The 14,715-nt window shown below is 40.3% G+C and overlaps 1 protein-coding gene across 3 annotated transcripts; it reads right to left on the bottom strand.

Moving 5' to 3' along the window:
- Positions 1 to 4,582: 4,582 nt before the first annotated feature.
- Positions 4,583 to 6,388, bottom strand: LOC144703139 (uncharacterized). Of its 3 annotated transcripts, none has more exons than XM_078575234.1 (3): positions 5,125 to 6,388; positions 4,839 to 5,022; positions 4,583 to 4,736 (listed from the first exon to the last, which is right to left on the bottom strand). In XM_078575234.1, exons 1-2 carry the CDS (start codon positions 6,255 to 6,257, stop codon positions 4,845 to 4,847), a joined length of 1,311 nt encoding a protein of 436 aa, XP_078431360.1. In that variant the 5' UTR covers positions 6,258 to 6,388; the 3' UTR covers positions 4,583 to 4,736; positions 4,839 to 4,844. The 3 variants fall into 3 exon arrangements, with proteins under 3 accessions (XP_078431360.1, XP_078431359.1, XP_078431358.1); XM_078575233.1 differs by having other exon boundaries at positions 5,116 to 6,387; XM_078575232.1 differs by having other exon boundaries at positions 4,839 to 6,380.
- Between the last annotated feature and the right edge of the window lie 8,327 nt (positions 6,389 to 14,715).

Below are 14,715 nucleotides of genomic sequence, written 5' to 3'. Positions count from 1 at the left end.
AACCCTCTTGGAGCAGTCTTGGATTTGTGTGGTTCAACCCCCTCCCTCAACGCCTGTGCCTGCTGTCACCGCCGTCGCGGCCCTGTCCATGCTTGTGCTCTACCACACACCCGTTAGCCTTGCATCCGCCAGCATCCAGCCCGCACAGGGACCTGCCGTGCACCTACTCTCGGCGGTGTGCGCCCGTGTCTGCATTGCCTAGCAATGACGCACGCCCAATCTTGGCCGTGCTATGGCCTCTGCTGCCTACCCTTGCGCCACAACCCGCCCGCGCTGTTCGTGCGCATCTTTGGCCGCACGCGCTAGCGCTCACTACGCCAGCGCCCTGTCCGCCTGTTTCTTAGAGGCACGCCGCCTTCGGCCGCACGTCCTTCAACGTCCGCTGTGCCCTGACTCCTTGCCACGCCGCATCTTGTCCTCGCTGCCGCACCCTCCTCAGGTTGGCGTTCTGCCCCGCGCCCGCTCCTTGTCACCCATCAGCGCTGCCTGCGTGCCACCGGTTGCTCGCACAATTGAGCTGGGGGGCATTTCTGCATGTCGCATGCTTGCGCCCTATGATAAGCCAAAAATAGGGGTAAATTTTATGCAACTTTAAACCCTTGTCATTGTAAATTTTAGCTTATACAATAAAATTTAGAAAAACTCTACTTAAGATGTGTAGTGATAAGTATGAGTATCGTCCAAGGGAAGCTAGTAAGGAATTCAATTTGATGATTTTCTTGATATTTCAACCCCAATTAGAGTTAATTTGATCTTCAATAAATATCAAATCAATTTAATTAGACAAGGAGGTTAGAGAGGCGGGTAGAAGAGATGAGAGGAGTAGAAGAAATAAGGGGCTCTAAGTTGAACTAATTGATCCAATTGAAAGATCAAAGAATTCAATTAGAGAGATTCAGAAGAAAATTAAGATGTGTTTTGGTTGGTTCCTTAGGCTCGACAATTCAGTAATAACTACTCCATTGGATAATGAAATGGAAATTTAATCTTCTAGAATGTTAACCCTTTTTATAAGTTTTTTTATAGTTTTCTTTTATATGCATTTGGAATAGCTAGGAAATCTCTCAATTTCTCCTCTCAATCCTAGTCAGGGCTTGTACATTCCGCTCGAGCCAAGCGATTTAGAAGTTCACACAGGGATCAAGAAGAACGATTAAGAAATGCAACTAACAACATCCAAAATACACCAAAAGTTTAATTACAAAGATGAAAAAAAAATACCAAATAGGTTGATCCAAGCTGGAGCTCCTTTCTGTCTTGCAGCTGTGATAGAGCACCATCAAGAATGAGCTCCCCCTCTCGAAATTCAGCTTTCATACTTAGGTTACATGGTAAAAATCACCATTTTACCCCCGTTTAGTAATTAATTTTTATCTATCAATGTAGGCCTGATCTGAATGACCCAACCATACAGATAGAAAGAGGGATCAAGACGAGAAAATCCATAAAAAAATCATCTCAATCGGATTTCAGGATCAAAAGTTATTTATAAATGAATTTTAAATCAATTTAAGCCATTGGATTTAAATTCATTTATTTATTCATTTCTCTTTTAACATGCCATGATGTGTCGCCCTCTCATTGGCGGGCACATTTTAAATTCTCTTTTTTGCAGAAAATTCCTTTAGAAATCCTGGAATTCCTCCTGAACGCCGCCCAAAAGCAATTGTGTAAATGCCCCTTGCGCATTCTCTCTCCCATGATTTCTCATAAAAACCATTAAAAAAATACTAAGTAAATGCAAGAAAACCCTATAACTGTTTAAATAATAGCTTTACGCCTGCATACACGACCGAGAGCTGTTTTTGAGGGCAGCATTGCAACTGAAATTTGTGAAAAGCCCCTAGAAGAGTAAAAATTTCTTTAAAACTCATTTTCTCATTATAATATATCCTTTTCCTCTTTAAAAATTCATTTCTCACTTAAATAAATCTTGAAAAATCCAATTACATCCTAAATAAATTCTAGAAAATTCCAAAAAATTCTTGAAAATTCACTATTTCATCCCCATAATAATTAAGCTCAAAATTAAATTTTAAGCCTGCCATTTTCATTTAAAAATAATTGTTTCAAGCTCAAATAAATACCAGAAATTCAGTAAATTAACAGAAAAATAGAGAAAAATCAGAAATCACTTGGAAACATTAAATTTATGTAAATATGTGTTAGCAACCCCATTTTAAGCTCTTCAAATGCATAAAATTGTGTGAATAGCATGAAATAAAGACCGAATTTAGGGTGTTATGACCCTGCTCCTCGTCTGGGCCTCATACTGTCGTGCTTGTCCGCCGCTTGTCGCTTTCTCATTGTCTGGGCTTCATACTACCGTGCTTGTGTGCCGCTCATCGCCTGCTCCTTGGTTGGGCCTCATACTGCTGTGCTTGTGCACCGCTCGTCGCTTGGATCTATTTTACGACCATATTGCTCCATCAACGGGTGTCGCCCATCAAGTTCTATCGTTCTCCCCTTCATTCGCACTTTGGCCATTTCTTACAGTATTGTTGAATTGTGATTCATGCCTCCCAGTGTTAGGATTACCCTTGAAGATTCAGCATCGCTCACTCTAGTGAGAAATAGGATATTTTCTTGTTGGTGATGCGCTAGTAGCTTACTGAGAAGGATTGGACGCCTACGGGTAAACGCAATTACCCCTCATCTTGTAGCGTCGAATTGGTCCAAAGAAACATTGGGAAGTCGATTGTGTTCTAATCAAACTTCGTCAATTTAATTGATTGTTCACTTTGCAATCTTTCTTGTACTTGTCATCGGTCTCAAAACTTTGCATCATGACATTGTGGCATCCTTTACCTGCTTCGATATCCCTTGTGTTGTAATACGTGCCGTTCGATCCCAGCCGATATCGTATTACATCAATAAGGGGATGAGAACATATATCACAATCATTGGCATTATTCGCATGAATCTGGCTGTGACATTTGTCACATCATTGCAGCTCAGACATAAATGTGCTTTCAAATGTAAAAATATTTCACTTGAAAAATATTTTAATTATAAATTTAACATCGTAAAACTCAAAAAAGATAAAATGGCCACATCATTGCATCATTATGAAAATATCATAAATCCCCAAACTCATTTAAACAAATTTAACATCACAGAGTTATAAAGGGAATCATAACTATCGAAGTATATATATATATTAAGTTTAAATAACATGGATTTCTGATCCTTTTAATGAAAAAACATGTAGAGTTTATGAATATCAGTATACGCAATAAATCCCTAAAGATGGCATGTTATTTGTGGCTATCACCGCCTGGATACATCTTTTTCTATTCATACCAGCTCATTATAGTCCCCATGTTACTCTTATGCATGACCAACTGTTCACTCAATGACCAAGATAAAACAGTTTTTGTCAATGGATAAGCTGCCATTCAAACATTCTAATATTAGAATATTCACTTTATGAATCATTTAGTTCTCAGACCCTCGTCTAAATCTCAAGATATGTGCTCACCTACTAGTACATCAAAATTTTGAGTTCCGCAAGATCTATGCTACCACAAAATCTATCATCCAGCCTGTAACCTTTGCTAGGTTTAAGGGATGGATATCATTTACACCTATCTTCTTGGGGTTTGGATTTTCCATCATGTTTTCACCGATTTTCTTATGCATGATTTATTTTTTTCTGTTTTATGAGGCTACATATAGTATAACACATGTCTTTTAAGCCGCATTGCGCACATATATTCTTATGGAAATCATTTCAAAGTATATTATTAGTTGTCTAATTTGTATTTCCTTTTGTACCCTCTATTCTCGCATTATTAGTTTTTTAAAAAATCAAATTTAATATTTCACAATTATTTAATTTTATACATTTGTCTCCTGCTTCTTTAATATATTTATATATCAATCTTGGCCCCTTATATATTTATAAATTTCTACTACCTCTAATTTATATTTCTTTATGCCAAGTGTGTATACTACATCTTACTCTCAATATGTATTCATATATTTATCCAGTCTTATGTATAACTCATCTCTTATCTTAATACCTTTTATTTTGTTCTTAAGACGGCCACATCTTTATAAATATTAGTTTTATGAATTTTTAATCAAGTTGAATATGAATTCAATAATTTGAGTAACTATCTGTTAGGTTAAACATGAATTCAATAATTTGAATACTTTCCACATATCAAAAGCTTAGGTATGAGAATCTACATATTTTGCATATATTCTATCTGATTTTGGGATCCAAATGTATTTCCATTACCCCGGATTGCGAGTACTGTTAAGGACATTAATCCCTATTTCGAATGACAACTGCCAGGGTGTTTTTCCCTTTTATATTCCTCGTCTTTCTCCCTCTCTTCCCTCTCCACTTTGGTTTTCTCTTCTGGATGATTCCTTGGTGGTCACTCCTTTGTCTTGGGAGTTCAAGGTGGAGCTCCTGTACGGTAGCATACGATAAGCCTACACCCAGCACCAGGGCCCTACTGGTGACATACAGAGGCTTATTATCAATCTATATACACCATCATATTTATCTTGTCCGGCTTAATATATTCATCATTTTACCATAGCACCTTGGGTATTTCTTTCAACAAGGTAAGAGGTAATGCTTGGCAACCATAATCTATTTTTCTTTCCTATTGTAAATTTGAACAACGTCTCATAAAGTTATCACTACTTACTAGGCATCGCACTCTATTGTCCTTGAAGCATGTGACCCCATGCATATCTTCTTGCAACCTAGTAAAATGCTGAAAGCAGACACATGTGACATGCAACCATTATTAAATCCAAAACCATGAAACTCCGCGCACAAACCATAAAACCTAACTTCTAAACGGTCTGAATCTCACCTTTTGTTAATCGGTCTTAACAGCTCCTGCAGCAAGGGGACTGATGTCCTGAGAGAAGTGAGTTCCTGAAGGTGGCATGAATGAGCTGGATGACACAACTCGATTGAGCTCCGCATCCAATTCGAGGATGGCCATGGCTTCGGGCGAAAGGCTGACCTCGAAGTCCATGCTTCCGCCGCCTTCCCTGCCAGGATAAGCCAAAATCATCCCATCGTACTTCTCAGCGTTGCCGCTGCGCACGGCCACCGCCTTCCCCCACCCAAAGTCGCACCCGTACTTGTCAAACCTCGGCGAGCTTCCCATGAAGACGCAAAACCTTTCTAGGAACGAGGGAGGGTACACAATCGGGGCCTCCATCCACTTTTTCGCCTCTTCCCTGATCGCCTCATCGGTATGGCCAGCGACTGCGTCGTGGATCATTCCCGCGGCCCAGCCCATGCCGCGGGCCAGAAGCTCTCCGGCGGTGGCTGAGGCGACTAACGCGGAGATACAGCAGCCGAAATACGCCTCCGGCAGCCGAGGGCTGAATCGCCTCCGGTCGTCTGCCGCCAGCCCGCAGTGTACTGTCTCATTCTCGGGGATACCTCTCGCCCGAGTAATACATCGCCACATGCAAGCCGTAAGAGCCTGGAAAGACGAGATCTTGTTTGTGCCCGGTTCCTCGTTTACCTCCGCCTTGAGCCGGGCGACAGCCGCCGCGGTGAAGTGGAAGAATTTAACTCTCAGTGGCGGCGCCGAGTATCTCTCGATGAACTGGCCTTCGTGCGCGAAGGGCAACCTTATCGGGGGTCGACAACCGGCGGGAAACCACCTCTCAAGCACCGGCCTGGAATAGAGACGAAGATGGGACGTTGGAGAACGCGAGATCTCGGCCCAGGCGTTGAAGAAGTTCCAGAAGGCGGTTCCGTCGCCGACGACGTGATTGAAGGAGCAGCTGAGGAAGACGCCGTCCTCGAGCATCGTCAGCTGAACGGCGAGCAGATGAAGGGAAACTCCGTCGTAGTTGACGGCGCCATTGCATGGGAACAAGTCATCGACAAAGGCAGGGACGTCTTTCGACCTGGCCTCCACATCTGCAACGTGCACACCGTCTGCGGCTGCTAGGCGGAACGCGGCACCGCGGTCATCGCAGTCGATGTAGACGGAGATGCCCCCGCCATTTTCGTGCTTCTCGACGACTAAGCGGCCGGCGAGGGGACGAAAGTGTGAGAGGGCAATCGATAGAGACGACCTGACGCGTTCTACGACGGCTTCCGTGGGAGCGCCTGCCGGGAACGAGAAGAGGTGGCCGTACTGGATGTTGTGAAATGAGAGCAGGGCCAAGTCCCATAAAGACAACTCGCAGCGGGAGTTGCCTCCGGCGGGTGCTCTCTGAGAGGGGCAAACGATACTGTCGGATAAGATGTGTATGGAGGACATGACGTTTGATGGATCAAACGTGGGCCGCCAATCTTGAAAAGATCCCAAAGGTGAAGGATTTGAGTTTGTTTCTCAAGGTTTCATTATACGGCAGAGTGAGAAGTCAGATCGCTATAAGGGCAGTCGATGGATAGAGATGAGAGGGTGAGACGAGAAAGGGCCTGGGGGGGGGAGAGACCCATAGAATGAGCAAAACCAAACCGGCACCGAAACTTTTGTGGTCACACGTTCCTAGTTTGGACAAAAACCAGTTGGCGTCGCTGGTATCTGACAAAGTTTAAAAATCAACGTCAAATTTTTGGACAAAAAATTAAGGGCTAATAGCACGGTACATCCTAAACTATGTCCAAAGTCTGCGAGCTAACTTTAGCTTTTTTTTGCCACCCTATATCCCAAAATTACTAAGTCGTCTACGATATATCCCGGTGATGACGTGGAGTCCATCGTGGCTGTCAGGTGGATCTCTGGCCAGATTTTTACCTGGCGGAACCCACCTGGCCGCCACGCTGGATTCCACGTCACTACCGTGATATGTCTACCTGCCAAGAGAGCGAGAGAGAGAGAGAGTTCTAGAGAGAAGGAGAGAGAGAGGTTCTAGAGAGAGAAAGAGAGGTGTTCTAGAGAGCAACGCCTCTCTCTCTATAACACCTCTCTTTCTCTCTCTAGAACCTCTCTCTCTAGCACGCCTCTCTCTCCGTCTCTCTCTCTAGAATGCCTCTCTCTCTTATCAGAAAACCCTTGGCAGGTTCTAGAGAGAGAAAGAGAGGTGTTCTAGAGAGAGAAATAGAGGTGTTCTAGAGAACAATGCCTCTCTCTCTCTAGAACACCTCTCTTTCTCTCTCTAGAACCTCTCTCTCCATCTCTCTCTCTATCGAGCACGCCTCTCTCTCCCTCTCTAGAATGCCTTTCTCTCTCTCTCTCTTTAAGTTAAACCCTTGGCAGGTAGACATATCACGGTGATGACGTGGAATCCAGCGTGGCGGCCAGGTGGGTCCCACCAGGTAAAAATCTGGCCGGAGATCCACCTGGCAGCCACGATGGACTCGACGTCATCACCGGGATATATCGCAAACGACTTAGTGAGTTTGGGATATACCGTGCCAAAGAAAAGCTAAGGTTAACTTGCAAACTTTGGACATGGTTTGGGATGTACTGTGCTATTAACCCAAAAATTAACTTATTGATCTAAACAATCAACAGTAAGTAAGCAACATTTTTTGTCAAGGATTCTCCACATAATCTAAGACAAAACTAACTACGAGATTTGTAGTTTTTATTTACATTTATATTTGCATTTGTATTTGGATTTAAGTAAATACTTGTATAATATATATTCATATTTATATTTCTGTTTACAGTTATTTTTAACATATATTTTATATTTACAGGTATCAGTACTTATATTCATACCTTTAACATTCACACCAGAACAACGTAATCCTAAAATCCAGTAAAAAATGAACCTAACCGAGAGAAGTGTTTGATTTTCGATATACATTCTAACAATCCAATATCCGGTGTCAGAGGAAAATGAAGACACTATGGGATGGTGGCATTGGATGTCGGATTTACGTCTAATTTGTGGCTGATATTCACACTAGTTTGGATGTCAAAGGGATAAAAACAGGGCCAGATGATGTTACCAGCTATCGGATAAGGAAACCCAGATGTCGGAATAGATCCTGACAAAACGATATCTCCTACCGGGGAAAACGAGGACAGTAAGAGATGGTGGCATTCGATATCAGAAATATGTATAACATGTGGCTGTTATAGATACCAGGATGGATGCCAAAGGGATCTGTACTGCGGCAGATATGTTACCCTTATATCGAAATCTAATTCCTATTGCGAGATCCTATATCCAGCTGTCATACTTATTCTCACAAAACTTCCGCATATGGAGAAAGTAAGAAAAAAGAGTATACATTGTTTAATATGAACGTTTTCTCTATTAATAATATTGTAGCCTGATTAATCTCCACATTTGGTCTAGTAAGTGACTGGTCCATATTAACTTGTCGCTTATGGACACTGACTGCGGAATGTTTAATCTAGATCCTTGATGGGCTATTATGACAGCCTCTGGACCGGTTCTCAGTTATAAATGGGCTACAGGTAATTTCATGCCCAATTAGATTGTTCCCATTACACTAAGCATAACTTGTCTTGTTAAATAAAGTTACTAAATGTATTATACTTGGAACGTAGATATTTTTATGTAGTGTGTTTGTGATAATATTTTTCTTATTTATTATAATAAATCCCTATTTTTTACTAATATTATAGTATATATTTAAAGTATTCACTGAATAACATTCGTACTATACCAACATATATTGATATCATAATTCAGCATTTGTCCCAATATCGGCATAGAGGGCAATTACTAACTCATAGCTATTGTTATCAATCTGATTCCCTTATTACCTTCAAAATAATCATCATTTTTTGTGGACACCCATGAATTTTATCATTGGCATCTTTATATTTCTTAGAGGAACAGTTATAAAAAAATCATCATGCATGTATGGAATAGGTGACAACTTCCACATGTATATGCTATCCTCTAAGGTGGCATCGAACTAAGGTTGGTAGGCATTGATACAATAACGAATTTGTCATCATCATCCCACCTATCTGTGGAGGTGTCCTTGTTGCCAAGTCAAAGACAGGTTGACACTGTTTTATTTTATTGGACGGGTCCCACAATTATGATATTTTATATCTGGCACTTTGACATTTCCATTTCCTGCTCTAGTGTTCTTTAGACAGAAGAAACAAAACTTACTTTTATTCAAAATCAGAACGAGGGTTTTTTTATTCTTCCTTATTCTTCCCCTGCTCTCTCCATTCAAATTTATTCCTGGTACTGAAAAGGAGTAGGATCTGGGGTTATATCCCAACATTTGGTATATTAAGATAGTTTTTGATCCTAAGAGGAAGAAGAAGCAGATTCCTGCCACGTCGGGTGCTGATTTTGTCTCTCAAGCTGGTGGATTTCTAAAGTTGAGGGGGACTCTATGGGATCTTCTACTCTCAATCCTGGATCACCAGTTGAGACTAGATATGAGTTTTTCACCTTCTAAGCACAACTATTTTCTATGGGCTATGAGAGTGCAAATGCTAACGGAGGAGCACATTGTGTGATAAGCCTTTGAGGAAGAGACGGCGATGAAGAAGAAGGATTGGTTGGCCTTCTCGATTTTCCATGGCACAATATATGTTGACATATTGATATAGTTTGGTCTCAACATAAAATGTTGTTGGGTTCTAAGGCATTGATTGAGATGAATAAAGGAGTTATTCATACAGAGGTGGACAAATAAAGGAATTGTAACGAACCATTCAAAAGGATTGATCAAATCAACTACACAGATCACACCCATGATGTCTGAGTTCCTTCTGTGAGATAGGTTAACATGTTCATGTTTCTAGCCTCTAGATGTATCCACGCAAACCTGGCATGTTGAATACTTACTCTACCCTGACATACCCCATTAACGTTCCACCATCGTTGGTACAGTTTGACGGTCCCAATTTTGCATAGGTTTTTAACTGATAATATGAAATAATCATGATAATTCATGTTTATTTCATGTGTTTTAGAGCATAGTTAACCTAATTTATGAATGCTATCATGAATTTTAGGAAAGCTTCACAAAAAAACACATATATCCACTAAAAACTCATTATTAGATTTAACTAAGTATATTTTGATGTTTATAATGGTTTAAATGGATAGTCCATTTAAAAACAATTAATTTGGTAATAATTTGATCCAAATGTTTATAATGGTTTAAATGGAGTTTTCGATAACGATATATTTAATTTTGAATTTAAGAGAATTAAATAATTATATTTGATATCTTCCAAGTATTTTTTTATGTTAAAAAATAGCGAAATTGAGGCCCGTTAAGGGGGGATGATGTGGAACAACTGGTGGCTCTCTTTTATTGTGAAACAAGTCAAATTCATTCCCTACAAGGATGAATGATGTGGCATGCTATGGTGGCTCCCTATTCTGGTGGAACTAGTGGCTAGAAATGAATGTCTAGAAATGCTTAAATTCATATGGCCATAACTGCTTATCCCATGGGTAGTTTTGGCTGAATTTCGTGGGTGGATCCACCTCTTATTTCTCTTTCCATAACCTATGTCTGAGACTATAAATAGATCCCAAAATTAGGTACTTCTTGTACTCTTTTTGTCTCTCTTTTTTTAGGGGACATTGTGCAACAAAGGCTTTAGAGTGCCAGCCTAGGGTTTTTCTTCTTTCTAATGTGAGTTTCTTCCCTCTTTTCATATATCTTCGTGTGTCTATTACAACACTCCAAGGCACCGGGCGCAATATATGGGTGCATGAAGGAAGATTAGTGTTTGGGATCATCACTAAAGGAATTGAAAGTCCTAAACACTTAGTTGGGATTTTTCCCCATTTTCCCCATCTTTCTATCCCTTCCCCATATCATTTCACTCTCAGTTATAATTTATTAAACCCTCTAAGTGGGGGTTAAAGCTTACACCACCCATTCCTCCTTAGAGTTTTCATAGGAAACCCCTATTTATGTTTTCATCATCATATCCACTCATTCCTTTCAACCTATCCTCACTCCATGATTTTAATACTTTGGTAATCTAGGTTATAAGTTCATAATTCTTATGCATAAGAATTAAGAACTTATACATATAAAGTTAATTGAATTAAAATCAGAATACATATCTAGTATCTCTTGTTTTCACAATCTTTCATCTTGACTACTTTCTTAAGCATTTCTTCGTTCAAAATTTCCATTCTTAATCACAAGGCAATTTCTGCAGTTTGACCCCTTACTCACTAATTTACATCAGTAATAAGTGAATTGGAATTAATTATAAACTTTATTGTATAAGTCTCAAAATTATACATCGACTAGGTTAACCAACTACATTTTGACTTATCATTAGCAAAGGACTAAACCTTGCCTAAACTCTGGTATGGTTTCGGTCCATTATTGTACAGTCTCAGTTCCGTCCAGACCGATCCTGCTCTGGTTTGGGTGACTAGTCAATGTCAAAGTCAAAGAACAAAGTTTATGTTTGTAGTAATGCTAAATATCTTCTAAATTAAGTCAGTGTCCACAGATGTTCAAACATATGGCTTGTATGCTAAGCTCAATCGAAACCTCTCATTCGAGTTGGAATTCATATTTTTAGAATTTTAGAAAAATATTAAATAAATGTTTAATCATTTACTTTCAGTTCAGTTCCAGTTCATCCTTTGGACCTAAACATGTCTGACCAATTGTTCCACTTTCAAATGGAGGACATCCAGTCCCTATTCAGCCCAGTCAAACCAGTCCTTGGTCATAAATTCCAATCGTAATTGTTGCTATGTCATTCCAACTGCACCGGGAATAGAGATGAGCTAAAGAGACAAAGAAGAAGAGGAAGTACCAGAATTTTTGGTATGGGCGAATCACTGTACCCATTTTATACTTGATGAGTTTTTTGATTTAACGATCAGACTATAAGTATACATTCTAATGTATAAAGGCTCATTTAAGTGTGATCCTATAGGCTCTTGTAGCAATCTAGTTATCAACTAATGTCGCCTAATATATGTTTTTGACCAACCTATATTACCAAATATATTATTTATACACGGAGTAATTTAACAAAGTTGATAAGTTGAATCTCCAATATGTGGGGTGCCAAGCTACCCACGTGCTCTAGAAGATACGAAAGACTGCATTAACTCACTCCTTAAAACTTCCTATCATCAAATTGTATGTATGTATAGTCTAGCATCCTCTTGACACTCTTACAATGAATTAGGGTTGGATCAATTGCTGGAACCTAATCATCAGCCAAGTTAGTATTACTAAATTAAAAAATCAACAAAGAAGTTTTCTCCAATATTCGAATACCTTGAACAAGGACTTCATCGTGTTCTCTTCCTTAATTTCTCTCATCTTATATCAAGAGTGAGCAATCCCATCTTCAACACTCAATAATCTTTATGGACTTGTTGCTTCAACTGAGCCAAGATGAATTCAAATTCCATGTACAAGAATTCGTAGCTCATACTCAAAACAGAACCATCAATTTCTAAAACATCTTCAGTGTCATAGATCTTAGGACCACTTACACAACTAATGTGCCCAAGACGCATCGTCGTTTTAACCATACACCAAGGCACCCAATCAAAACTCACAAGGAGAGATATTTCTGACTCAATACTTTGAATCTAAACAATAGTATAGTACAGATACAGGTCAAATCCACACGGAATTAGGGTTGTCATTAGGTGGGTTGAAAAATTTGAATGTCTAGTGGGAACTGAAAAATATTTATTAAGAGTAACTCAAAGGGACCTAATTTTCATTAAAAGATCTAGTTTGGCCCAAGAAGGCAGCGCTCAAAGTCAAAGTCATTCTCTTAGATATGTCAAATACGGAAACGTCAACGTCTAGTAGAGTGGTCAAACGTTGTCCAAAATTTACGAAATTGGTGCCACTGTTAATATATTAGCACGAGGAATCCAATGAATTATAATTGTGAAAATTGAAGTTTGACCTCAAAAATATGACAATTCAAAGTCTAGGTTCTGAATTTACTTTGCATAGGAGGATGTCTAGGCCAGATCCTAATTTTAGGGATCAATCTATGTCAGACTTGAGTGAAATTGGTGAGAATGGAAAGCTAACTGAAAGACAATTGTAAAGGAACCTGAAACTTGAGTGTTAGATCTAAAATCACAGAGAATGAGCTTTTGAGAGTTGACTCTGGCAAATCGAGATTCACATGAGGATGTAGTGGTCAAAGAAGGATTCTGGAGTCAAATAGAAACCAATTCGAATTATTAAGCTGACCTAAAATAGCTATCAAACAAGAGCATCTGTTCCCACAATAATCACATTGAATGATTAAGAGATGGGAGAAAATTATGCCATAATCTACCATCCATAAATTCTGAACTGTTCCAACTTGCGGTAAAGTCTATTTCCAGTGTAAATTCTTAGCCAACTTAAGTGAAATAAAATTCAGGAAAAACCCAATTCACAAGAGAATTGAGTGAGACTGGAATCAATCAAAACCATTTACTTTTGATTGAAATTTTTTTGAATTCCTTTGCTTACAAAAATTCTGACCACGAGAGATAATTTATGCTAAATTCTGATCTAAACTTTGCATTTAAATCTAAACAAAGTCAAAATATAAACTAATGGGTCAACGGCCTGCGGAATTCCATGTTTCCTACCCAAATCTGTCAAAACTTAAGCAATAATTCATGATTAAGGGACGATTTTATTTGGATTACGGTTTCTCGGTATGTCGGCTTGAAGGAGGTAGAACTTGCTCATCCGTTGACCAATAAGAAACCTTTTGATGCCAAAACAAACCTCACTCAGCTCTCAACATGTCTAGGTCTAGCCTCAGATCTCCTACATGACTTCATGCTCATTTTTCCAGGGATTTAAAAATAGTTTTCTGTTTGAGGAGAGAGAATATATAAGGGTTGAGATAAGAACTCAAAATATCTCATCTCTGTAATTAGTTTGAAGTGAAACCAGACATTCAAGAGAGGACCGCATAGTGTGATGTGGTACGCCAGATCGTGACATGATGGGTCCCACTACTCGTCAGAACTCCGTTATCCTCTAACAATCTCACGACCCTTCGCCATTGCGTCACATCATGCCTTTGCCTGCTGAAGCCCATTGCACTGATGATTGGGCTTTGTTGCCGCCCATCACACTTTTTCCCACATTGGATACTTCTGGGATACGGGACGGGTGTATTATCTCCTCTCTATCTGCGGTGCCCTTAGGCCTGCTCTACGCCACGCGACATGTGTGTACCGTGACGGTTAGCTGGCCAGTCTATCTGATGTAACACGATCGGGTTCTCAGATAGAACGACTCGTGTTACACCAAAGGAGGGCTAATGCAGTCATATCGTAGATCGGGGACGAGTAATGACGATGCCATGTAATGATGATGCGACAATAAAATCTATGAGAAGTATGAATTCGATGTCGTCACGTACCAACACCCACTAGGCTACGACAAGCAGGACTTAGTAATGCCACTAGGCTCCCGATGATCCGGTTGTCAGGTCGAAGGCCGACGGTGCGAGCTCGGCTACTGCCGCTTTTGCACACACCCTCGACAGTCCCAACCAAGGTCGTCCCGGAGGAAATCCTAACCCTCAGAATGTGAGTCCTATCTATCACTATTCTAACCACGGCGGTGGAGAAGACGTTCGGAGGTACTGAAAGAAATAATATAACGCCGATGGGAAACGTCAGAGAGCGTACCAGGAATGATAGGCTCGGGGTATCGTTTTCGACCCGTAAAAGGCGAGCGACATGGTGCGGCAGTAGTATCACGATCAGCTAGGACAGGATGCAGGAGATGGCCGAAGCGCGGCCGTGGGCAGGTGCAAGGCATCCAAAGGGAAACTAAGGGGCACC

The sequence above is a fragment of the Wolffia australiana genome, chromosome 5 (genome assembly GCF_029677425.1).
Source record: "Wolffia australiana isolate 7733 chromosome 5, ASM2967742v1".
Taxonomy (NCBI): Eukaryota; Viridiplantae; Streptophyta; class Magnoliopsida; order Alismatales; family Araceae; genus Wolffia; species Wolffia australiana.
The sequence above is the reverse complement of the archived record's forward strand: the minus strand, read 5'-3'. Positions and strand labels throughout refer to the sequence as shown.

Excerpts from the sequence above, each read along its gene's own strand:
- LOC144703139 (XM_078575232.1), bottom strand. The coding sequence starts at position 6,257 with ATGTCCTCCATACACATCTTATCCGACAGTATCGTTTGCCCCTCTCAG.